General features: G+C 41.5%; 1 protein-coding gene across 11 annotated transcripts in view; it reads left to right on the top strand.

The window, feature by feature from the left end:
- Cep112 (centrosomal protein 112) overlaps positions 1-27439 on the top strand; it is a 467050-nt gene that overhangs the window by 50946 nt on the left and 388665 nt on the right. For 8 of the 11 annotated variants that reach the window (XR_005489758.2, XM_039085653.2, XM_063268762.1 and 5 more), the window contains exons 5-7: positions 6073-6163; positions 7326-7407; positions 7805-7878. Coding sequence is in view for 10 of the 11 variants with exons in the window: in XM_039085653.2 (XP_038941581.1) it covers positions 6073-6163; positions 7326-7407; positions 7805-7878 (247 nt within the window). In the remaining variant the exon portion in view is untranslated. Of the gene's footprint in view, positions 1-6072; positions 6164-7325; positions 7408-7800; positions 7879-27439 lie in introns of all 11 variants that reach the window. The other 3 variants (XM_039085648.2, XM_063268763.1, NM_001105849.1) reach the window with 1 other exon arrangement.

The following is a 27439-nucleotide window of genomic DNA, read 5'->3' on the forward strand; positions in this document are numbered from 1 at the left end:
CACACTGTTACACAAAATAGAAACAGAAGGCGCACTATTGAATTCGTTCTTTGAAGCCATAATTATGATTATACCTAGACCAGACAAAGACCGTATAAAGAAAGAACTTCAGACCAATGTCACTCATGAGTTTCGATGTAAAAATACTCAAAATTCTAGCAAATCAAATCCAAGAACACATCAAAAAGATCATCCATCATGATCAAGTAGGTTTCATTCCAGGGATGCAGGGATCGTTCAATATATGGAAATCCATTAACGTAATCCACTATAGAAACAAACTCAAAGGAAAAAAAAATACCCACATGATCATCTCATTAGATTCTGAGAAAGCTTTTAACAAAATTCAACACCCCATCATGGTAAAATTCTTGGAAAGATCTGGAATTCAAGACCCATACTTAAACATGGCTAAAGCAATATACAGCAAACCAGTAGCCAACATCAAACTAAATAGAGAGAAACTTGAAGCAATCCCACTAAAATCAGGGACTAAAACAAGGCTGCCCACTATCACTGTACCTATTTAATCTAGTACTTGAAGTCATCGCCAGAGCAATTAAACAACAAAAAGAGACCAAAAGGATACTAATTGGAAAGGAAAAAGGCAAAATATCCCTGTTTTCAGATGATATCATAGTATACTTAAGTGACTCCAAAATTCCACCAGAGAATGCCTACAGCTGAGAAATAACTTCAGCAAAGTGGCTGGATATAAAATTAACTCAAATAAATGAATAGTCTTCCTTTACTTAAAGGATAAACAGGATGAGAAAGAAGGTAGGGAAATGACACTTCACAATAGTCACAAATAATGTAAAATATCTTGGTGTGTCTCTAACCAAGCAAGTAAAAGATCTCTATGACAAAAACTTCAAGTCTCTGATGAAAGAAATTGAAGAAGATCTCAGAAAATTGAAAGATCTCTCATGCTTGTGAATTGACAGGATTGATATAGTAAAAATGGCCCTCTTGCCAGAAGCAATCTACAGATTCAATGCAACCTCCATCAGAATTTCAACTCAATTCTGAATAGAGTTAGAAAGAGCAATTTGCAAATTCATTTGGAATAACAAAAAACCCAGGATATGGAAAACTATCCTCAACAATAAAAGAACTTCTGAGGGAATCACCATCACTAACCTCAAGCTGTATTACAGAGCAATAGTGATAAAAACTATATGGTATTGGTACAGAGATAGGCAGGTAGATCAATGGAGTAAAATTGAAGACCCAGAAATGAACCCACACACCTATGGTCACTTGATCTTTGACAAAGGAGCTAAAACCATTCAAAAGATAGCATTTTCAACAAATGGTGCTGGTTTAACTGGAGGTCAGTATGTAGAAGAATGCAAATTGACCCATTCTTATCAATCAGTACAAAGCTTAAGTCCAAGTGGTTCAAGGACCTCCAACATAAAACCAGATACACTCAAACTAATAGATGAAAAAGTGGGGAAGGAACTTGAATACATGGGCACTTGTGAAACTTTTCAGAACAAAACACCAATGGCTTATGCTCTAAGATCAAGAATTGACAGATGGGACTTCGTAAAATTGCAAAATTTCTGTAAGGCAAAGGACATAGTCAATAGGACAAAATGGCAACCAACAGATTGGGAAAATATCTACTAATCCTACATTTTGCTTTGCTCCATCCATATCACACTGCCAATGTCTACTCTCTGAGCCTGGCACCAACCCAAGGCAGGTTGCCACCATGCCAGACATATACATCCCAATTCTGTGATGGCCCAGTGTCTCCAGCCACCACCCACTCTCTTGAATTCAATTAAATAGCCACATGAAATAACACAACACAATAACCTCTGATCCAACTGATAAGATATAATTGCCCACCTAAACTTACAAAGCCCTGTACATAGCCAACCCTTAAGAATAGTCATAACAACCTGTAATGTGCAGAGAGGAATCTTAATATCTGCCTCAATGTTCTCTCGGTATCTTTTTCCCTGTCTCCTCTTCCTCTCTCAAACTTTTCCTTCCTTCTTATCCAATGACAGGCCTCGTTCTATCTTGTACCTGCTTTCACCTGCATAATGACATCATCCTACAATCTTGTTTACACTGGTGTTGTCACTGTACTTTGGATCCTCTGGAGCAGTAGAGTCCTGGCCCAACTTTTTGTTGCTTTTCTATTTGTGTCTTTTCCTCTGCAAGTACGTTCTACTTGATTCCATTATAACATCAAAAACAGGTTAAACAAGTCCTTTGGGAAGCTCCTGAAAAAGTTTGATGATCATACTTATTCTTGTCTTTTCTTTCACTTCTTGTGAAACTGGAGCAGTAGAGTCCCCATGCATGGCCATACATTTGTGCTTACATTATCCAGTCCCTTAGGCTCTTTCCACAAGACCAGAGTGTTAGACAGGTGTCCCAGTTTTCTCCCTCCCTGGGAGAAACTGATGTTTGGATGATTTAGTTGTTAGTTCTGTGCTGAGCTGGTACTTTAACTACCTGCTGCACGAGTGGACAACGATGTGCTTTCTAGCAATTCATAACCTGACACCTTTTAAGAGCTCAGATTCTGAGCTGAGACTGAAATCCAACTTCTAAGTATCATCTGGAAAATCAATATGGTGGTGTGCAACCTTTCTCTTTCCTCCTCACCCTGGGTTGAAACTGGAGCTGGAGAGCCCAGGAATGTCCCTTCTACCTGTGTTAGTGCATGTGGTTGTATTGTTGACTGTGGTGCATGAGCCTCTGTTCTGGTTTCTCAGTGGCACACACTGGAAATTGCTTGATGAAGTAAGACAGGAAGTCCTGAACTTTCTCCCATTCTACCATCTTGGTTGCATCAGTTCTTGTAGAAAGTTTCTTTTGTGGAGAACATTTCATTGTTTTTTTTTTTTGAGGGGGGCTGGCTTAAATCCTAGTAACAAAACACTGCTTAGCTTCTTATGGGTACAGGGCAAACCTACATTTCACTGGTATTTGAAATAGTTTGATGGGGTTAAATATTTTAGCACTAGAAAAAGTAGAAGGGAGTATGTATTTTCTCTAGTGTTACTACTTAGCAGTAGTAAGAAGCATGCCAGGGAAGCTTCCTAAGATACTCAGATTTTCTTTGAGTCTTTGGCACCCAGAATTAATTCACCCCTTTAAGTTGGGCACACGTACAAGCATATCTTAGTTGTACAAGGATCAAGCCAGGCATTTTGTGTGCCTTGTTATTCACAGAGACTTGTAGTGTTGGCTTCCTCCTACTCATTGTCCCATTTGCGCTCTGGCTGATCGTTCCATCACTGCAAGTTTGACGTTGTCTTTGTACATACCTAAGAGTTCAAGTTAGTTGTGTTTCTAGCTGAAGACAGCTTCATGGCATGGAATTAAACTTCTGTGCCTAGTATCCTGTTTCTCGTGCCAGTCAGATTTTAGCAATAATATCAAGCTCCTCCTTTAGTTGGCGTAGTTGCCTTGACAAGAAGTTGGTTTCTGCCATGTCTCTGCTTTCCTTGGCCTTCATTCGGGCATGTTTTAGGAGCTTCCTATGAGCTCAGTTTTGGACATGTTCAATTGGAGGCAGTGCTGTTCAGTTTGCATTTGTCACGGAACTGGAGGCTAAGAGTGATTGGAATTAGGGTTGTAGATTAGGTAAACAAAGTTTTCCCTTGCTACTTGAAGTACCAACAGTCTATTGGTTAACCAGGAGAAGCAGGTAAAACTAAAACAACTGAGATTAAACACAGAACTCTAAGGTTGTAACATGTATGGGGAGGGGAGAGATAGATAGATAGATAGATAGATAGATAGATAGATAGATAGATAGATAGATAGATAGATAGATAGATGATAGATAGATAGATAGAGAGAGAGACAGAGAGACAGAGAGATAGACAGAGAGAGCCAAGTCTGAAGGATATCTCTGAAGCATAGGATGACTAAAAGTCATTTGGCAGTTGATTGAGAAATAAATGACAAGCTAGGGTAGGGATCTTTTCAGAAAACTTACTGTGAAGGGAAAATATTAACATGATTGCTTGGTACCTAGGAACAGCTACATATGAATTACTAGTCTGTCCTTTTATGCACATTCCTGTGCAATAAATAGATAAATGTTTCAGGCCTCTTTTTTATTAATATTTTCTATGAGAAGCAGTTTTAATATTTAACCATTTTTCAATTTTTAACTATAGCTCCTTTTATGACTGTTTAATCAATTCTCAAAAAAAAAAAAAAAGAAAAAGAAAAGAATAGGCCACTGCTTAGAGTATCAGGCTGTATCTGGCTATAAACCAAATTTTAAATGCTTGTATAAAGTCAGGCATGTTGACTAATGAAGTTATTCTCAACATCTCGCTTGTCCATTTTTATCATTTTCTTTTAACTATTTGCACAGCTGGAAGCTTACAAGCATATACAAAATAAGTAGCTTTCTTCAGAACAGCGTGGGCAGACATCCAGCATCGCTCAGTAGCCAACCCACAGGATGCTATGCTGTCAGTGTTCCCCATCCCAAACCCTACATTGCTTTAGCACTGTCTTTTTGATCATGTAGTTTGTTTGCCTTTTTGGGTATTCATTGTAAACTTCGCCTTATTTATTTATGTATGGTGTGTGTGTGTGTGTGTGTGTGTGTGTGTGTGTGTGTGTGTGTGCGCTACATGATAGAAGCTAGAGGAGAAACGTGTGGAACTGGGTCTCTTTCCATCTGTGTAGGTCAGGGGCTCAGACTCAGGCATGCGCTTGCAGTGAGTGTCTTTTCTGCTGAGCTGTCCCTTCTGTCCCTTTCAGGTGTTCTTATGACTTGAGGTTTGTGAAGGAAAGAAATTCTGATATAGTTTATGGTTGAATGTTAGTGATTTAAACTCAATATACAGAGGTCTCCCAACTCACCTTTGGGAAGTAAGTTTTGAGAAACTCTGAGTGTATTCAGCTGTGTGTATACTATTTTTCTGTAGGCCCAGACTGGTGATAATATTTAATGCATTGTTTATTTCTTGACTTTTCTATTTAATAGTTTCAGAATGTGTTTAGATGGGGTAATTGTAGCTGCAAAACCAAGACTGGTAGCGTGTTTAGCTTACTGGTCTATTTCCCTTAACTCTCATCACAGCCATTGCTTGGAGTGTAGGTGTCAAAGCAGGTGTGAGAGACTGGGCTAACTTGGAGTTTTAGAGAGTAGTCTTTTTTTTTTTTTTTTGGTTCCTTTTTTCGGAGCTGGGGACCGAACCCAGGGCCTTGCGCTTCCTAGGTAAGCGCTCTATGACTGAACTAAATCCCCAGCCCCGAGAGTAGTCTTTTATAGGATGTTTTATACTAGAGAGGAGCCTTTTTGCTAACATCTAGTCGAAGATTTTCTCTTTTTTAGACTTACATTTAAATTTTAAAATTTGATGTGTTTGCGTGTTTTGCCTGCATGCATGTCTGTGTAGCAAGTGTGTAGCCTGGTGTCCATGGAGGCCAGCGGAAAGCAGCAGATTCCTTGGAACTGGAATTATTCCTATGTGGGTTCTGGGAATTGAACTTGGAATAGAAGACAGATTTCTTAACTGCTGAGCCATCTCCCTAGTTCCTAGACTTAAGGCATTTTACCTGAATTAGCATGATTTATTTTTAAATCAACAACTTCTGTGTCCTGAGAATTCTTAGTTTCAAAATAATTGAAACTTTAAGCAGTTAGGAAATTTTGTTATTTTATATATTCTAAGGTTTCATCTTGAATGTAACAAAACTTGTTGACGACAAGACAGTGTTTCTTTAAGAATGTATACTTTATTTTCTCTTAACACTGGGAAAAAGGGAAAGGAAGAGAAAGTATTTAAATATATGTAGTTAAGTCCCACTTGAAAACAGCATTTGTTTGTAAGGAAGTATATAACCTTTATGTGGCATTTTACTTACGATTTAATGTAAATGAAATAAGGTGTGAAAGTACAAATGCTTATTTATTTATTTGTTTATTTACATGACTTTTTTTCTGTTGAGTGAATCATAATTGCTATGAACTCTCATGTCAAGGAAGAAAGTAGGTAATCCTAGATTTGGGTATTTTCTGTCCTTTGATTTTTCACAGTTTGACTGTTACTCTTTTGGTCTCTTTAATAGAGAACAGTACACTGGAAAGCTCCGAATGAGGTCCCATTCTGTGAGTCCAACTGATAGAGAAGACAGACAACACATTACTTCAAAGATCTGTGTAAGACTAGGTTTTACTTCTGTTTTTTCTTTGTTTTAAAAAGAATCCCACCATTTGTTAAAGTTCCAATTAGTATATAAAAGTCTGAAGTTAAAAAATGAAGTGCAAGGTTGTGTGGTGGCAGCGGCAAATGCCTTTAATCCCAACACTCGGGAGTCAGTGGCAGGTGGATCTCTGTGAGTTTGAGGTCTGCCTAGTCTACAGAGCAAGTTCTAGGATAGCCAGAGCTATACAGAGAAACCTTATCTCAACACAAACAAACAAACAAACAAACAAACAAACAAACAAGTGTGAAGGTTTTGGATGTCAAGTCTTATGGATGTCAAAAAGAATGGTGTGATTCTGCTTGCTCAATGATGCTGATCTATGCTGGTCAGCCCATCATTTCTCCTGGATGTCAAAGAGTAACTCGGAAACATTCTGTTGTTCCTTATTTAGTCTCTTCACTCAGTATATTAATTGAGAGATTAGAACCCCCAGTGATCATACAATTAAAAAGTGGATTAATTTATGCTGTTGGAGGAAATGCTGCTTTTAAAATAAAGATAACCAATGTATATATTCAGATAAAATGCCGTTTGTATCAGTGTGCTGTCTGTAGCCTGATTTGAAGAAGCTGTGTAAGGGAGAAGTGTCCTTATGTGCAGTCATTATTACCTAATGTTCGCTCCCTCAGGGTGTGTAACTTTGAGTTACAAGGGAGACCATGTGTTCAGAAAGAAGTCAACCATAAGGGATGACCACCAGTGAAGTCATCACAATTATTAAGGTTAGAAATAATAGAAACTTCTTACATTTTGTTGAAAAGAAACTAGAGAAAGTCAGTAGACTATGGAGAGCTGTGTTTCAGTGTAAATAATCATAGGTGGTTCCACCCCGTGTTTAGCACCAAGATTCTTCAAAAGCACAGGCCTGTTCTGTCAACAGAGCCCATCTCAGAAGAGACTGCAGGTCTGTAAAACAGTTGTTTTTGTGCAGCTTGACCTAGAACTTCAAGACTGTTAGTTATTTCTCTGCATAGCTCATAGGCTATCTTTAATTGATTAGCTTTAATTTGGTTGATAAATGTGTAACACTATGAATTATGCAGGAGGAAAGTAAAGAGTTACCATAATTGCATTTTTATGATGTGAGTCCTGAGTTTATTTCTCTTTTTATACAGTGTATGAATGAGAATGAATTTAAGAACAAAGAGCTTCTTGGACATCAACACAAAACTTTCCTGTTAACTAATTTTAAGGAAAGTAAATAATTCATCTTTTCACGTCCCCTCCCTGCACAGTTGCAGCTTCTTGTAGAAAAACTTAAAGAGAAAAGTCTGGATTAATTTTCAAAATATTCTTTTGTTTTGAAATCTAGTTACTTTGTGAACATATTGTTAAGGCGTCTCATTGCCGTAACCTCTATAACAAACGTCATTGGTTAGAGTCTCGACTATAGCTCAGTTGTAACTCGATGCTCTCCTCTGAGGGCGGTGCCGGTACCCAGCAAGTGCACACAGCTGTCGTGACTTCCAATGACTTACATCTTCTGTTGTTTTCTCTTCTTCCTCCTACTTCCCCCTTTTTCCTCTTTCTTTCCTCCTTTGTTTTTTCCATTGCTTCCTCATTTTCTCCATTTTTTATTTTGTATTTCAGGAAGTTCATCCAAAAAAGTCTCCTATTTCTTTGGATGACAGTGACATTGAAGTTCGCTTGAACAGTTGGAATCTTGGGGTAAAACCATTATTTATTTTATATGCATGTTGATGTTGTAGAATCGTATGTAGAAAATATATTAAGTAACAATTCTATTCAGTGAATATTGCATATTAAACATTTATTCTTGTTATGGCCCTGAAAGAACTTTAAGTATGAGAAAGAATTACTTTAAATAAGAAAACATTCCAACAAAATGTAAAACGGTCCCTGTCTGTGGTGAGCTAACATTCTTGTTGATAAAATCAGTCAGGCACATACAATAGCTAAATAATAATTGATGTGATATATCACAATCTACCAAAGTCAGCAATGTGGGAGCACAGTAGGCTCGAGTGTCAGTAACAAGGGCGCATCCTGTGTTCTGTGAGGGGCACATCCTGTGGGCTCATCCTGTGTTCTGTGAGGGGCGCATCCTGTGTTCTGTAAGGGGCACATCCTGTGGGCACATCCTGTGTTCTGTGAGGGGCGCATCCTGTGGGCAATCCTGTGTTCTGTGAGGGGCACATCCTGTGTTCTGTGAGGGGCGCATCCTGTGTTCTGTGAGGGGCGCATCCTGTGTTCTGTGAGGGGCGCATCCTGTGGGCACATCCTGTGTTCTGTGAGGGGCGCATCCTGTGGGCACATCCTGTGTTCTGTGAGGGGCACATCCTGTGTTCTGTGAGGGGCGCATCCTGTGTTCTGTGAGGGGCGCATCCTGTGGGCACATCCTGTGTTCTGTGAGGCGTTGTTAGGTGATTTCCTCATTGTGTGGACATCAAAAATGGACATACTTAACCAGCCCAGATAGCCTAGGCCAATCTCTGTGTGTCACCCTCATGACCTAACCAAGAGGTGCAATCAAACAAGAGAGTATTTTTGGCACAATAGCACAGCTTTATTTAAAATAAATAAATAAACTTCATTCTGTTTTTTCCTAAAGAGACGAATGAACAATTATGATGTCTATGATATTACTTCTATGGTAATTTTTCAGTGCTATAATAATATGGAATCATCATTTTACAAGTGTTTCACTTTTCATGATATTATATGGCTTGTGAATGTGCAGTAGTGGAGGGGGAAAAGGGGTAAGAACATGAAGAAAGTCATTCAGATTAAAACAAACAAACAAACCTCAAGGAAGCTTCATGAATGAGTAGCCATGATAGGCAGATATTTTCATGTACAAATGCCACTAAGGACATAGATTTCTTTTCCAGATTCTTGGTCTAGTAGATAAAAGAATTTAAAAATGGACACCGAAGGACTGTAAGGATGATCAGTCAGTTGGAGTCAGAGAGGGAAAAGGAGCTCAGCACAAACAGGTGAGGCAAGCTGGAGATCTTGGCAGCTCTATGGGTATGGAGTAGTGCAGCTTCAAGTCAGCGAAGAGGCAGGTCTGCGGTGAGAGGCCGTGCAGAGCTGTTCAAATGACATTTAGAAAAGCCCCCCTGTAAACCAGAGGCTCTGGACTACTGTGACTTATCGGAAATCCCGGGTGTACCTGGGAAACAGATGGTGTCAGAGCTTTTTCCCAAAGGGCCTTCTCACAGAGGAGTGTTTGGATAGGTGGGCAGGAGGAATGTAAGGCAACAGTAGCTATGACAGAAGGCTGCTAGTGTACGTGAACCCCACTGGTCATGTGAGCTTATGTTTCTAAGTAGTAGTTAGGGTTCGAGGGCTGGATTGTGTTTGCTGCTCAGCTGAGCATTTCGCTGTTTTCATTTGCTTTGTGAGACAGAGTCTCACGTAGCTTTGGTTGGTCTAGAACTCATTATGTGGATCAGGCTGGTCTCACATTCTACTTGTGGGAAGTCCTTCTGCCTGTAGTGTTGAGATGAAAGTGTGTTCTGCCCCACTGGCTTGGGTAACTTCATTCTCTGATAGTAGGCTATAGTGAGACCTGGAAGTTTTCTCTCTCTCCAAATTCTATTGTTCATATATGCAGTTCATTTGTTTTGTGGATATTAAAAGGTATTTCAAATGATTTTCATTATGCTTTTTGCCATTTAAGAATTTATATCTTAGGGGTTGGGGATTTAGCTCAGTGGTAGAGCGCTTGCCTAGCAAGTGCAAGGCCCTGGGTTCGGTCCCCAGCTCCGAAAAAAGAGAAAAAAAAAGAATTTATATCTTGGCACTGTAAGAATAAGAAAATTAATGTTACAATTATGGAAATCAGAGGAATAAAATCTCAAAATGTTAACACAAAGATTAACATTGTTACATGGGTGAGGCTCTGAAATCTATCTGAAAATATAAAGAATAAATGGTCTCTAAATAAAATCTTGAAGCATCGTTAGCACTTAGTGTTTCAGTGAACAGTTTGGAATTTTGATTGTAGGATTAGGTGTACTCTGTTGGTCAAGGTTTTGCATATATTCCAAATTTGTACACTTCTGAGTCTGTATCTATTACGTAAGAGATATTTGACCTGATGATATTTTCTTCTATATGATTTTATAACATTTAAAATTTAAATAAAATTGGAATATATTATGAATTCTATATGACTTATGACTTTTGATTTTATATAAATTTATTTTTTCTTTTGCATATGTAGTCCAAAATTGAAGTATTCTGCTTTTTCTGGACAGCTAAGTTCCTCTCAGTTTGTTGCCAATGTGAGTTCTGGACCAGAATTGTTGTATTCACATTCTGTTGCTTACATTAAAACTTGGTGTCATTCAGAAGGCTTGTGCCAGTTTCATTGTTGCTCATCCTACGCTTTATGAGATGCTGTAGGCGAATGTAGTTAATGGCATTATGGAGGACTTGCTAGAGCAGATCGCTTGTCCGTTAGGTGTGGATAGTGCAGCCTGTGTTAGTGTGGTTGCTATTAGAAAAGACAGCGAGGACAAATAATAACAAAAGAATAAAGGATGCCCAGTGACTGACTGGACAGCAGAACTAGTGAGTAACTGAAGGGCTGCTTCTGAGCAATGGAAACATTGGCTTGGTAGGTTAATTGACTGTCAGGTAGAGGGACTTATTTTAAAACTTAATTTTATTTTAGACTGGTGGAGTTCAAAGAGATGGTAGGATTAATTGCATTATTAGAGACTTGGAGCTCATGAAATTCAAGGGCTGCAGGCATGTTTTGGACTCACTGTATTGGAGGTGTGGCCAAAATGCAAGAACAGTTGTAGTTTCCCGAGAGGAGAGCAGAGGGTGTCTGGGTGATGGAGTGAACAGTTAGGAGGGGGAACTGGATAGGAAGTGGAAGGATTGCAGCTCTCCTGCTCACTTGAGGAGCAGGCTTGTCACAGAGAGAAGAGGAGTCGATTGGCGGGCAGGGCAGGCAAAGAGGAAGCCCAAGGAAAGCGTCTCCTCTGTGAAGGGGATGTTGCTGTTGGAGGAGTCCTGTTGCCTGCATGGGAGCAGAGCACAGGAAACCCGCCCCACAGAAGGACAGAGGCCTCTGCTAGGACCAACAGCAAAGAGGACAGTGAGCCCTGGCGCTTTTCCTTTAAACTTGCCTTGGCCCGGAGCTACTTGGAGCTTCAAATGTACATTACTGTGCATTTTCCTGGTTACTTCACTATTAAGAGGATTCAGTATTTCATAAAAGAAAAGTTTAAGATATCTAAAATATTTTTGATGTAATGCTTTAAAACTAGTCTTGCTTGAGAATGTATTTTACTGTTTTGTTATTTGACAGATTTATACATTATATAAAACGGAAAGACCATACTTTCTTATAGACTTATAATGCACATACATTAACCAGGCTGACCTGTATTTCTTGATCAGATGGCGTGAACTGTTGAGTTTAGTGGAAAGCTTGGATTTGTTTTGATTTCGGGTTCGTCTGTGAATGCCTGCTTGGTTTAGTTTTCTCTGTCCCCTAGAGTTGGTCAGTGTGTGAGTGAGGGTACATTCTCTATGGTGCTGCACCACTGCCAGGACTTCCTTCTGATGCAGTTGATATTCTAGAATTCGAATATTCTAGAATTTGTTAAGCACATTTTCTTTCCCTCAAAATATACTCTCTTTTACGAGGCATATGTTAATTTTTTTGTAGTATGCACTTCAAGTAGAGATTTTTAAAAGAAGTAGTAATGAGAGTTTTAACTTTTATTTTAAAAATATTTCACCTTTTAACCTTCAGTTTTGTTCAGTCTTGCTTGTGATTGCTTAGTTTTCCCCTTTTTTATTATTATGTGAATAAACTGTTTCAATAACCTTATCTTAACTTCTGGACATTCTTTCTTCTTCCTGGTCAGTATATTGGTGATGCTCTCTCTGGAGTTCTGTTTGATTTTATATTGACCCTTCTATGTCTACGTTTTCCTTTCAGGATTCATATCTCCTTTCTGATTTTTTGTTCTTGCTGTTAAATTTTTGCCCAGATCTTTAACTTATTTTTATACTTCATCATTTGTTTTATGAAAATCCTTGTTGAGGTTGATGCTGATTCTTTAAATTAGACTTGAATTCTTAAGTGTTTCATCGATTGCCACAGAGCAGCAGCATCCAAATAAACCAGATGTAGGAACAGAGTTAGAGTGAGGTAAAGCCAGCCGCTTCCTTGGTACAGACGCTTGAGAGCTGCCGTGCCAGTGCTGGGAACTCCACCCGGTCCTCTGCAAGAGCAGCCAGTGCTCTCAACTGCTGAACCATCTCCCAGGCACCAATAAACGCTGTCTTATGGGTTTCTGGAATGTTTCTGTGCATTTTCTTTTCTAAGTGGAGTAACCTTAACACCCAGTGGCAGTCAATGTCATAATGTGAAGGAGCAGGCACTCCTCACTCCTTCCCATAGAGCATTTGAGTTGCAGCAGGAAAATTGTGATTTACTGTTAATTTAAAAGAAAAATAATTCTTCATGGGAAGATCAGTTTCCATCTTAAAATTTTAGTTATGTTCACATTGGGATTGAGCTGATAATATTTGATTGAATGAATATTCAGAGTTCTGTTGTTCTTTTCCCTGTTTTCTCCCATTTCTTTCAGGCTCTGTTCTATAAGTCCCCTCCAGCAATCTCACAGAAGGGACTGAGAAAGGCAGTGCTGGCATTGGCTCCTAGAGTTCCGTGAGTTGGGCTGGTGTTCACCAAGGACCATGTCAGCTCACTTACCTCATACAGCTTTATTTGGGCAATCCGATTTTTTCCCAATTATGTTAGAAACCTGCTTCTGTCTTATGGATATGTAAGATTCAAACTTAAGGACAACGGCTGCCTTAGGCAAACACCAGGCAGAATTTAGGATTAACCCTGTTCCAGGAAATGAGCTAACCGCCTTAGCAGGGATCCTTCACCACACCCTCTGTGTGCCAAAGATATTAACCCAACCAAGGGCCTCCAATGGATTCAAAGGACAATAGGCGGCTACCAATGAATTCTAAAGGTAATAGGCCCCACCAATGAGAAATAACCAACTCATGCTGTAACCTAAAGCCTATACCCTGAAAAAATATAGAGGGTGTGGGCCTTTGTTCTTCTGGGTCACCTCTGTCCCAAGTACAGGGTCACCTCAGTGCACTGGATCATTAAACCTCTTGCTTATTGCATCGATCTCCATCTCTGTGTCTCCGTGAGTGGGACCTCCCAAACGTAGGGCTCAGAGGGCTTTTTTCGAGTCTTACAGATGAATCTTGGGGCGAGATCAAGATGAATATGTTAACATGTTAGAGTTCTCTTTTTCCTGAGATGTTCCCCGAATGAGTAAATCTATCAGATTTTGTGAGGAGGACAACTCATTCTAATGAGAGTTTTAGGGGCATTTATGCAAAATTTTAACATTTTAGTAAGATAAATTCTCTGAATGTTTAAAACTGTCAGGAAATATGTACTCAGAATATTAAGATAATTTCTGTGTGGAAAAATATGAATTATTGTTTTCTTAACATTTTAGGTTTTCTAATTTTTATATTAATTATTACTCATAAAAGCAAACACAGCCATGAAAGTATTTATAGTACTTTTCAAGCCTACATTTAGGATGTGAAACTGTCTTAAAAGTTTTATTTGAGAAATTAAAAGTGAATATAAGCTTCTGTTTCATTCCACAATGATATAAACCTCTAGAGCCTGGGTCCTGTAATTGAAAGCTCTGAACATACTGTGGAGAGCACCCAGCTAGGATGCTGAAAAGTCAACAAAGCTGGCTGCTGGGAGAGGGACCCAGGGAGGCTGGGGCAGCACTACAGGGGTGGCTGCTAGGGGGCCCAGGTGTCAGTCAGTAGAATTGTTTTTTTCTCTGACTCCAGGGTAGGCAAAATTGGGGGATTTTGTGGCAGACCTAGGTTGTAAAATTCCACAGAGGAACTTATCTTTTTTGGCTAGAGTTCTAGAAAAGAGACTGGGAGAGCCAGTAACAATGCTTGCTTACTTCCTTCCTTCCTCCTTGCTTCCTTTCTTTTCTTCTTCCTTCTCCTCCTTCCCTCCCTCCTTCCCTCTCTCCTTCCCTTCCTCCCTCCCTCCCTCCCTCCCTCCCTTCCTCCCTCTGTCTTTCCTTCCTTCCTTCCTTCCTTCCTTCCTTCCTTCCTTCCTTTCTCTTTCTTTCTTTCTTTCTTTCTTTCTTTCTTTCTTTCTTTCTTTCTTTCTTTCTTTTTCTTTCTTTCTTTCTTTCTTTTTCTTTCTTTCTTTCTCTCTATCTCTCTCTCTCATTCTCTTTCTTTCTTTCTTTCTTTCTTTCTTTCTTTCTTTCTTTCTTTCTTTCTTTCTTTCTTTCTTTCTTTCTTTCTTTCTTTCTTTCCCTGGCCCTATTCCTCGTCTAGCCCAGTGTTGTGTCACAGTGGCAGCAGATTGGGCCTGTGTGTCAGTGTAACCTGGGCAAGGCGCCTGTGTTACACAAAGAATTTTCTGATGCAGGTTATATCTATTTCCCTTGTATTTTCTCTTTGAGAGTGCTCAGTCAATGGAGCTATATGATACTCTAGATGACACGAAGTTTGAGGGATCTCAGCATTCTGTCCTGTGGGACTGAGAAAGAAATGCTCAGTGCTAATGTGTGGGGCATCTGGGAAAGAGGGGAGGAGAGAATTCTTCATATAAAACAAGACTTGGCCTTACTCTAAGGTATCTTTATTAAGAACACACTCAACACTCACAGCGAAATTTTAGAGACTTGAATTACAATGCAATCTATTTCTCTATCCCTGGATGATATCTCCATGATAGCTTTGTAGTGACATAGACAATAGAACTGATATCAGCACTGTCTTCCACAGAAGGGGCGATGGAATTTGTGAGTAGCTCTAACACCTGGCAGTTGTCCACTGAAAACCATACCACCTTCCTCAACATTTTGAGTCTTACAACCTAACTATGATGATCATAATTATAACCTCTCAGATAAAGAAATCAAACTAGAGACCTGTAAAAGTAATGAAATGGGCTAGGACCATGTAGTGGCCAGGGTTCTTGACAGCATCCACATAGCTTGATTGGAAATTGAGAGAACAGAGAGGACTATCATCTTCTTAGGCACAGCTGGGCATAATTATTAGCAAAGTATAACACTATGTGTGGTAGTGCATGCCAACAGTGCCAGCACTCCAGGACTAAGAGTTCAAGGTCACCCTCAGCTTGATTATGAGTTTGAAGCCGACCTGTGCTATATTGTATTGCCAGCAGCAAACCACTGAACTGAAAATAGGACCCCTGTTGAAGGAATCAGAGAAAGAACTGGAAGAGCTTGAAGGGGCTCGAGACCCCATATGTACAACAATGCCAAGCAATCAGAGCTTCCAGGGACTAAGCCACTACCTAAAGACTATACATGGACTGACCCTGGACTCTGACCTCATAGGTAGCAATGAATATCCTAGTAAGAGCACCAGTGGAAGGGGAAGCCCTGGGTCCTGCTAAGACTGAACCCCCAGTGAACTAGATTGTTGGGGGGAGGGCAGCAATGGGGGGAGGATGGGGAGGGGAACACCCATAATGAAGGGGAGGGGGAGGGATTAGGGGGATGTTTGCCCAGAAACCGGAAAAGGGAATAACACTCGAAATGTATATAAGAAATACTCAAGTTAATTTAAAAAAAAAAAGAGTAAGCTTCTGGTAAATGTAGCTGAGGGATGGGGTACAGGCTGCCTTTCTTTACTCAGCTCCCATTCAGAGGGCCGATTTCATACCAAGGGAGGCAAGCTGAGAACAACAGAGGTACCATATATTGGTACCAGTCTAATCCAACAGTGCTCATATAATGGTCCAAGTCTAGTTCAGGGGCCAAGCAGGCCAGAGCTTGAGATCAGTTCTCATCAAGGACACAGTGTACCAAAAACAGTATAGAGAAGATCAAGCCTAAGCAGGCTTAAGAAAACAATGGGGGTTTTGATGGTAAATTGAAGTAGATCTACAGTTAACAGAAACAAAGAATGGAAATACTCAAATAAAATCATTGTCATCCAAAGACAGTTATTTGCATGACCTATGTTGTACCTACTGAAGAGTGACACCAAGTCTTTACAATGTGAGGGAAATAAATTACACACATAGTCTGACTAAGCTACTAACTAATTAAGCAGGTAAATAACAGCAAGTACTTCTGGACAGAGGAATTGGCTTCTGTAGTTGTTATATTGTAAAATATATGCTTCTCAAGAAAACATACAAGACATAACATTCATAATATCTAGTGACTTTCTATTAAGTCCAAATGCAAAGATTATTCATGCATAGACACATTGCTGTAAAAATATTGAAAGAAAAAATCATAAAAGCAGAATGAGAACACAGAACAAAGTACTAAGTCATTAAACTGTCTAAAGGAACTAGAGCGAAGAGGGCAAGTTAACCCAGAGCCAGCAGATGAAGGAAATAGAATGGATTAAAATAGAAACATGTGAAGTTGAACACAAAAGCATTAGAAGAAATAAATGAAACTAACAGCTGGATCTTTAAATGATGAATAAACTCAACAAGCATTTAACGAAGCTAAGAATAACGATGACAAAATAATAAGCTTGCCAATATTAGTACTGAAAAGGAAGATAGACTACAGAACCTACAGATGTTCAAAGTCAAGTAAGGAATTACTGCAGATAACCCTGTGGGCATAAATTTGACCGTAGATAAAAGGGGCGAGTCCTTCAGCAACCCAAACTCACCAGAAAAATTTTGAATAGTTCTACAGCTATTAAAGGCAGTGAACTTGTAGCTAAAAATCTTCCACTAGTAAAACTCCAGTCCTAGATGGCTTATCTGATGCAAATAATGAAGCAGTTAAGGAAGAAATAACAATGTTCACAGTCTTTCAACAGACAAAAACATCACATTCCAAATTATGTTGTGTGGCCAGTGTTAGTATCAAAAATGATAGGAAATAATATGGAGAGCTCATATTTAATAAATACTTTGATACAAAATATGTGAAGAATGCTTGCTAAGAAAATCTAACAGACAGGCAAGGATGCTACAAAGAGATACAACGAGCGGCTGTCTGTTAGATGTTAGATTTAGCAAACAGTGGAAGGTGCTGAATGCTGAGGAGGAAGAGGAGCAACAGGAACACATGCTTTTCTGCTGAATGCAGAATAGTGCTTTCTAAAGCTGGACAGTTTTCACATCCAGGAACTTCACACCAAAGCTTAGATTAATGTGTATGCTCAAACCAAACCTGGATACATATATTTGTAAAGAATCCCCTCCTCTTTATTTTATAATTGACTAAAATGCAAATATCCCCAAATGCCTCAGAGTGGAGAATGGATGAACAGATGGCATACGCATACATACAATGGAATTTCCCTCAGTGGTCCAAAGAACTGATAGCAGGTCGTACAAAAAGGGATGAATTTGTATGGCAGACACAAAGAAACTGTTACTAGGCTACAGACTAAAACAGTACTTTTCAGATGTTAAAGGCTGAAGAAGAATTTGATTTCAGTATATACAAACTTTTAAGAAGTTCGAGCTCTTTGGGTTTAAAGATTATACCTGTGCTGATTGTTTTTGGTTTTGGTTTTGTCAATTTGACACAAGCAGTAGTCACTGAAGAAGAAGACATATCAACTGAGAGCATGCCTTCATCAGCTGACTGATTAGTGATTGAGTGGATGGGCCTAGCCCCCTGTAGACAATGCTGTCCCTGGGCAGATGGTTCTGGGTTGTTCAGAAAGCAGACTAAGCCAACCGTGGAGAGCAAGCGAGTAAGTAGAGGTTCTCCATGGTTTCTACATCAGTTCCTGAATCCATAGCCTGCCTTACACCTGCCCTGACTTTCTTCATTTTGGATTGCCACCGTGAAGGTGAGGAAACCTCTCTAGAAGTTGCTTTTGGTCACGGTGTTCATCACAGCAGTAGAAACAAAGTAAGACAGCACCATTGGATGGATTTGCTCAAACTCCCAGAATTGTGGAGTAAGTCGTAACTCACAAAACTTAGGTAAATGCTTTCTGAAGCTTATGATTAGTCAGCCATGAAGTATGCTCTTGCCTTTTTATTATGTATAGAAAAAAAAAACGACTTACACATGTACTTTCTGTTTTTTTTATTTATTTATTTATCATGTCCCAAAACCTGGAAACCTTTCAGAAAATGAATTTATGTTTACACATATAGACTTTTTCCTTTTAAAAAATCATTATTCAGTTTGCGTTATCTTTTGAAAGAAGTCAAGAAATAGCCAGGCAAGCATGTAATCCTAGCATTTGTGAAGCTGAGGCAGGAAGATTGCATACTAGTCTAAGCTATAGAGTAACGCTGCCTTAAACAAAACAAAACACGATAGAGCAAAACAAAACAGGGGCTGTGAAGATGACTTTGTGGGCAAAGGCACTTGTGAAGCTTCAAGCCCTGAGTTTGATTCCCAGAACCCTCATGATGGAAGGAGAGAACCAACTCTCAGAGATGTCCTCTGGATTTACATACACCCATGAGTGCACACACACACACACACACACACACACACACACACACACACACAAACACAAACACACACACACACAAACACACACACACACACACACACACACACACACACACACTGTGGGGTGTGCATACACACCCACACGTAAGTCAATAAAGTTTAAAACATCAAAAGGAAAACTAGTTTTGACGGCAACCAACAGATTGGGAAAAGGCCTTTACCAATCCTACATCTGATTGAAGACTAATATATCCAAAATATACAAAGAACTGAAGAAGTTAGACTCCAGAGAATCAAATAATCCTATTGAAAAAATGGGGTACAGAGCTAAACAAAGAATTCTCAACTGAGGAATACTCAATGGCTGAGAAGCACCTAAAGAAATGTTCAACATCTTTAGTCATCAGGGAAATGCAAATCAAAATAACCCTGAGATTTCACCTCACACCAGTGAGAATGGCTAAGATCAAAAACTCAGGTGACAGCAGATGCTGGTGTAGAACTAGAGTTTCATAAAGGTTACTCATTGTCAGAGCCCGAATGTGCAGAACTAGAGTTTCATAAAGGTTGCTGCTTGTCAGAGTCCGGATGTGCAGGGCCGGACGTGCCTGAGGGAGAGCCAGAGATAGGACTTGCCAAACCAGCTATCAGCCCCAAGGACACTGACCATCCGTAGCCACCCCCTCCCCTTCCTTCACCCCCCTGAGTGAGATGAGCCACCCTACCTGCCTGCCGAGCTGCTGGAGAGCACGTACTCCTTGCTGATGTAATTTCGCGCCGAAAGTAACTATGCACCATTTGAATTGACCAATCATGTGTAACCGTGCGAATGCCCCTTACCTCCCCTATATAAACCCCCGAGTTTGGAAGCTCGGGGTCGATTCCTCTGTCTCCTGTGTGAGATACGTGTCGACCCGGGATCCCGCTAAGACCCGGGATCTCGTTAATAAAAGCTACCTCTTGCTGTTACATCAAGAATGGCTACTTGTGATTCCTGGGGGCACCCCACCCCGTGATCGGAGCGAGAGATGTGGCTCCCTGTTTAGGAGGAATCAGTGTCCTTGGGGCTGATAGCTGGTTTGGCGAGTCCTATCTCTGGCTCTCCCTCAGGCACGTCCGGCCCTGCACATCCGGACTCTGACAATGAGTAACCTTTATGAAACTCTAGTTCTACATTCCCCACTTCTTTTTTTTTTGTTAATAGTTCTAATCTTAGAACTTCATGGAGAACTCAGCTTCATCTAGCATAACAGCTTGGTATTGTTGTCTTAACATGAGGATTCTAATCTGAACACTATCCAAGCCTATACACCAAGGTCATGACTAGCTTTTAGAACTTCTAAGCTTATACAGACTGTGATCCCTGAGGCACAGTCCCAAGAAGTGTTAAGAGTACTAACATATGCAATGTTACATCATTTGTAATGGAAATCAAGCCTATCCCACACCTATCTTGATAGAACCCAGGACAAACATGACTGAATTTCCCTCTAGGTCCCAGCTCTCAGCCCCAACAGCTAGTACGAGGCTGGTGAGGGCTGAGAATTGACAGCTGTCAGGGTGGTCAGCAGCACCAGGTATGGTCCTTTCCAGCGAGGCTCGAGTTGTCTGGGCTCAGTGTAGCTGCAGTCTCCTGGAACTCATGACTGATGAGATGTCTCAGGGGTCTCCGGAGCATAGGCTGCTGTCAGCTGTGAGCAGATTTCTTTCTGTATCACCTGTAGGTCTTTTAGCCTGGCACAAAAATCATTATTACTATGGCACTATGACATGTTGGTTCAGTAACATCATCTAATACATTCGGGGGTGGGGGGCTGAGGCCCCATATAAGATCTCAAAGCGGGTAAGGCTGAATCTGGAAGGGGTATTTCTTGCTCTGAAGAGAGCAAGAGGGAAGGAGTGTCACCCAGTCTGCGCCAGTCTCCATGGTTAATTTAATTTGGTCAGGGTCTCTTTTAAAATTTTATTTATTTACTCTACCTGTCCTGAACTTTGAGGTCTGTAGATACAATGTAATTTCCAATCGACCTCTAAATACTTGGCCACACCCTGGCTTACCTTGGCAACGAAAATAGGGCCTTTGTCTGACCAGATTACCTTGGGCATTCCAAATCGGGGGAAGATTTCTTCCAGTATCTTCTTGATGATTGCAGAGGCCGTCTCTCATTTGGTGAGAAAACCTTCTATCTATTCCTGAAAAAGTATCTACAAGCACTAGGAGATACTTGTGATTATATTTTTCTGGTTTTATCTCAGTGAAGTTCACTTCGACTTTTCACTAAACTCTCTAGGTCTCTTTGCCCTGTTTGCTTGCTAAGCATTCACTTATTGACATACCTTATACTTTCTACTGTCTCTCTGGCTAAAATCTTAAAGTCTGTTACATACACCTTAACTACTTGGACAAACTTCTTATCTCCTAAATGAGTCCATTTCTGTATTTGGCAAAGTGAGTCTTTTCTTTGTTCTCTGGGGAGTATAGCTTTCCCCTCAAGTGTGCCATTGTCCTTTATCTTTTAAGCAATTTGGGCCTTTTCTAAGTGAGGCCATCCCTTAGTCCGATCCTAGTTCTCAGTGGCTGTCTCTTGCAGGCCTGCAACCAGGATAGGCTCCTGCATAGCCATTTTTCGAGCCACTTGATCTGCTTCGTTATTGCCCCATGCCACTGAATCACTTCCCTCCTGATATCCTGAGCAATGAATAGTACTCACAGTTGTTGGCTTCACCAGGGCATCCAAGAGATGGTAAAGGCATCTGCGGCACTGATGTACTGGGGGGTTGAGGTTCAGCCATCCCAGATGACATTGTGTTGTCCACCATGGCAGCACCCACTTATCTCTGACCTTCATGAAGAGAACTGTTCCTGTCTGTAGACAAGGTAGCCTCTGCCTTCAGCAGGGGTCAATCAACCAGTCGCAGAGGTCTTTCCTTACCCATGGGCTTCTGCCAGTGCTTGACACTCGTGCTGTGGTGGCTCCAGGTCCGGATTGGGCAGCAAGGTGACCAGATTGTCCCCAGCCGGTGGAGAATCTAGTCCATGGCAGCTGACCAGTGGTCCCATCTTTTGGGACACTCTATTCAAAGGCAAAACATCAGCCACTCTATCACAGTTTAAGTCCTGGATTGGGTGATAATTGTTAGTGCCCGGCTGGCAGGAATGATATGTTCCAGGCAGAACAGGACTAAGTCACACATCTCCCAGCATCAGGTACTGGTGCACTGAGACAGGTCTTAAGCTCCACATACACAGTCTGTAGATATGCATACACATGGCCTCACCCAGCCATTTCAGCCCACGCAAGCCATTTTGGAGAGCAATTTTCTCATGAGCAAGGGATAGGGGCAGTCAGAGATGACCATGAACTAGTGGGTGGGTTACCCGGCCCACGCCAAGGTCCACTGTTCTTCGGGCAGTCCATAAGTATTGTTCGTTGCCAGTAGCCCCTTGCACTCAAGGTCTTTGGATATTGGCCCACTGGGGGGCATAGGAGCACAGAGCATTGGGTCCCTGTATCCACACTTCCCTTCTATCTCTGTACATAGCCAGCACTCTAGGACCAAGAAGCTCTCCAGTGGCCCCTCTTGTCCTTTCTTGGGCAGTCCCTGACCCAGTGTCCTTTTTCTTCATATTAGGCACACTGATCTTTAGCCAGGAATTCTCTTCTGTTGCCAGGTACTATCTTCCTAGGTTCCCTAACTACTGTGGCCAGTATATGTTCCTCTCTCGTCTTTTATCTCTCTTTAGCTCTCTAATTTCCTCTTCTTTTTGTCTCTTTTCTTCCCTAGCTTCCTGCTCTTTTTACCTCTTTATTTCTTTCTTTTTTTTCAGTCTCTCTGCATCTTCTTCTACAGCTATTAGGTGCTGTCCACTTTTCTTCACAGACCCTGAACCACGCATCAACTTATTTTCTCTGCAACTTACAATAATTCTCTCAGTGACTTAGCTTAACCCTTCAAATTTCTGTAACTTTCTCTTCATATCTTTTCCTTTTCTTAGCCAGATTGGTGGGGCATTTTCCAGCCCCTCAGAGACCCACCCTTGGAGCCTGGTGGCAGACCTGGCACTCCCTACCTTCAGGCGTTCTTCCTGTTGCATTTCTAACACAGCCTGTCCCTTTTTTTTTTTTTTTTATAGCCTGTTGACAGCATTTCTGATCTTTTAGGCAGCTACGCACTAATTGCCATACCGGCTGAAACTCTGCCTTTAAGATTCCTTGTTCCCACCCATTCAGAGCCTGCCCCACATGTGGCCCATACATATACAGCCACCCAATTAGACAAGATGGATGAAGCAAAGGGGTGCAGACCGACAGGAGCCGGATGTAGATCGCTCCTGAGAGACACAGCCAGAATACAGCAAATACAGAGGCGAATGCCAGCAGTAAACCACTGAACTGAGAATAGGACCCCCATTGAAGGAATCAGAGAAAGAACTGGAAGAGCTTGAAGGGGCTCGAGACCCCATATGTACAACAATGCTAAGCAATCAGAGCTTCCAGGGACTAAGCCACTACCTAAAGACTATACATGGACTGACCCTGGACTCTGACCTCATAGGTAGCAATGAATATCCTAGTAAGAGCACCAGTGGAAGGGGAAGCCCTGGGTCCTGCTAAGACTGAACCCCCAGTGAACTAGACTGTTGGGGGGAGGGCGGCAATGGGGGGAGGGTTGGGAGGGGAACACCCATAAGGAAGGGGAGGGGGGAGGGGGATGTTTGCCCGGATACCGGGAAAGGGAATAACACTCGAAGTGTATATAAGAAATACTCACGTTAAAAAAAAAAGATTCCTTGTTCCCAAGCAAAATTTAAATCTTCCTCAACTCATCACCGCTGGCTGCAAGCACAAGCACAGATAAAACACTGTTTTACAATACCACAGAAAACAATCCAGACAAACAAGACCAAGACAAAGCATCCTATAACCAATTTCCACAGATGCCTGGTACCTTCAGTACCTGGCCCAAACTGTAGCTTAACCTTAGCTGCTTCTGGGATACCAAATACAGAAACAGAATACAAACAACAGACACTAACACATCTAAGCACACTTGTTCGTGCCTATACTCAAATAGGCAGCCGAACTCGACCTCCGAAGTCAAGTCACAGTCAGATCTTTTTGACTGTCCGTTGGCGGGTCCTCCCGACAAAATTCGGCTCGTGGAACGTCTCTCACGCGTCCCAGAGCCAGGACCCGAGAAAGGCTGGCTTGCGGAACGTCTCTCACGCGTCCCAGAGCCTGCACGATTGGGGCGTCCCCCGGTGCGCTTTCTAAAAAGGAAAAAAGAAAGAAAAAGACTATTCGGAGTAGGAATCCTTCATCTACTCACAGGCGCCATTTCGGGGTGGGGAACCTTCTTCCACCCGTGCACAGGGCAGGAATCCTTCTTCTGCCCAGACAGTGCACCAAGACACTAAACCGGTACCAAAAAACACAGACTATAGGACTTAATTCACACACACACACACACACACACACACACACACACACACACACACACACACAGCGGCTGCTTTCCAGCACTCACACTTACGTACCTCCAAGTGGCATTCAGGGTTCCGGGGGGTCACGCTCCGATCCTGGACGAGCCCCCAAATGAAAGAGCGTACCGCTAAACGGGGAGCCGCGTCTCTCGCTCCGATCGCGGGGTGGGGTGCCCCCAGGAATCACGAGTAGCCATTCTTGATGTAACAGCAAGAGGTAGCTTTTTTTAACGAGATATCGGGTCTTAGCGGGATCCCGGATCGACACGTATCTCACACAGGAGACAGAGGAATCGACCCCGATCTTCCAAACTCGGGGGTTTATATAGGGGAGGTAAGGGGCATTCACACGGTTACACATGATTGGTCAATTCAAATGGTGCATAGTTACTTTCGGCGCGAAATTACATCAGCAAGGAGTATGTGTTATCTAGCAGCTCGGCAGGCAGGTAGGGTGGCTCATCTCATTCAGGGGGGTGAAGGAAGGGGAGGGGGTGGCTACGGATGGTCAGTGTCCTTGGGGCTGATAGCTGGTTTGGCAAGTCCTATCTCTGGCTCTCCCTCAGGCATGTCCGGCCCTGCACATCCGGACTCTGACAAGCAGCAATCTGTATGAAACTGTAGTTCTGCGCAATCGGGCTCTGACAATGAGTAACCTTTATGAAACTCTAGTTCTACAGCTCAAGAAGAAAGAAGACCAAAATGTAGATGGTTCATTCCTTTTTTTTTTTTTTTATTCACTTGAGTATTTCTTATATACATTTCGAGTGTTATTCCCTTTCCCGGTTTCCGGGCAAACATTCCCCTCCCCCCTCCCCTTCCTTATGGGTGTTCCCCTCCCAACCCTCCCCCCATTGCCACCCTCCACCCCACAGTCTAGTTCACTGGGGGGTTCAGTCTTAGCAGGACCCAGGGCTTCCCCTTCCACTGGTGCTCTTACTAAGATATTCATTGCTACCTATGAGGTCAGAGTCCAGGGTCAGTCCATGTATTGTCTTTAGGTAGTGGCTTAGTCCCTGGAAGCTCTGGTTGCTTGGCATTGTTGTACATATGGGGTCTCGAGCCCCTTCAAGCTCTTCCAGTTCTTTCTCTGATTCCTTCAACGGGGGTCCTATTCTCAGTTCAGTGGTTTACTGCTGGCATTCGCCTCTGTATTTGCTGTATTCTGGCTATGTCTCTCAGGAGCGATCTACATCCAGCTCCTGTCAGTCTGCACCCCTTTGCTTCATCCATCTTGTCTAATTGGGTGGCTGTATATGTATGGGCCACATGTGGGGCAGGCTCTGAATGGGTGTTCCTTCAGTCTCTGTTTTAATCTTTTCCTCTCCCTTCCCTGCCAAGGGTATTCTTTTTCCTCATTTAAAGAAGGAGTGAAGCATTCACATTTTGATCATCCGTCTTGAGATTCGTTTGTTCTAGGGATCTAGGGTAATTCAAGCATTTGGGCTAATAGCCACTTATCAATGAGTGCATACCATGTATGTCTTTCTGTGATTGGGTTAGCTCACTCAGGATGATATTTTCCAGTTCCGACCATTTGCCTACGAATTTCATAAACTCGTTGTTTTTGATAGCTGAGTAATATTCCATTGTGTAGATGTACCACATTTTCTGTATCCATTCCTCTGTTGAAGGGCATCTGGGTTCTTTCCAGTTTCTGGCTATTATAAGTAAGGCTGCGATGAACATAGTGGAGCACGTGTCTCTTTTATATGTTGAGGCGTCTTTTGGGTATATGCCCAAGAGAGGTATAGCTGGATCTTCAGGCAGTTCAATGTCCAATTTTCTGAAGAACCTCCAGACTGATTTCCAGAATGGTTTTACCAGTCTGCAATCCCACCAACAATGGAGGAGTGTTCCTCTTTCTCCACATCCTCGCCAGCATCTGTTGTCCCCTGAGTTTTTGATCTTAGCCATTCTCACCGGTGTGAGGTGAAATCTCAGGGTTGTTTTGATTTGCATTTCCCTTATGACTAAAGATGTTGAACATTTCTTTAGGTGTTTCTCAGCCATTCGGCATTCCTCAGGTGTGAATTCTTTGTTTAGCTCTGAACCCCATTTTTTAATAGGGTTATTTGTTTCCCTGCGGTCTAACTTCTTGAGTTCTTTGTATATTTTGGATATAAGGCCTCTATCTGTTGTAGGATTGGTAAAGATCTTTTCCCAATCTGTTGGTTGCCGTTTTGTCCTAACCACAGTGTCCTTTGCCTTACAGAAGCTTTGCAGTTTTATGAGATCCCATTTGTCGATTCTTGATCTTAGAGCGTAAGCCATTGGTGTTTTGTTCAGGAAATTTTTTCCAGTGCCCATGTGTTCCAGATGCTTCCCTAGTTTTTCTTCTATTAGTTTGAGTGTGTCTGGTTTGATGGGGAGGTCCTTGATCCACTTGGACTCAAGCTTTGTGCAGGGTGATAAGCAAGGATCGATCTGCATTCTTCTACATGTTGACCTCCAGTTGAACCAGCACCATCTGCTGAAAATGTTATCTTTTTTCCATTGGATGGTTTTGGCTCCTTTGTCAAAAATCAAGTGACCATAGGTGTGTGGGTTCATTTCTGGGTCTTCAATTCTATTCCATTGGTCTATCTGTGTGTCTCTGTACCAATACCATGCAGTTTTTATCACTATTGCTCTGTAATACTGCTTGAGTTCAGGGATAGTGATTCCCCCTGAAGTCCTTTTGTTGTTGAGGATAGCTTTAGCTATCCTGGGTTTTTTGTTATTCCAGATGAATTTGCAAATTGTTCTGTCTAACTCTTTGAAGAATTGGATTGGTATTTTGATGGGGATTGCATTGAATCTGTAGATTGCTTTTGGTAAAATGGCCATTTTTACTATATTAATCCTGCCAATCCATGAGCATGGGAGATCTTTCCATCTTCTGAGGTCTTCTTCAATTTCTTTCCTCAGTGTCTTGAAGTTCTTATTGTACAGATCTTTTACTTGCTTGGTTAAAGTCACACCGAGGTACTTTATATTATTTGGGTCTATTATGAAGGGTGTCGTTTCCCTAATTTCTTTCTCGGCTTGTTTCTCTTTTGTATAGAGGAAGGCAACTGATTTATTTGAGTTAATTTTATACCCAGCCACTTTGCTGAATTTGTTTATCAGCTTTAGTAGTTCTCTGGTGGAACTTTTGGAATCACTTAAATATACTATCATATCATCTGCAAATAGTGATATTTTGACCTCTTCTTTTCCGATCTGTATCCCCTTGATCTCCTTTTGTTGTCTGATTGCTCTGGCTAGAACTTCAAGAACTATATGGAATAAGTAGGGAGAGAGTGGGAAGCCT

Source organism: Rattus norvegicus, chromosome 10, assembly GCF_036323735.1.
Source record: "Rattus norvegicus strain BN/NHsdMcwi chromosome 10, GRCr8, whole genome shotgun sequence".
Taxonomy (NCBI): domain Eukaryota; kingdom Metazoa; phylum Chordata; class Mammalia; order Rodentia; family Muridae; genus Rattus; species Rattus norvegicus.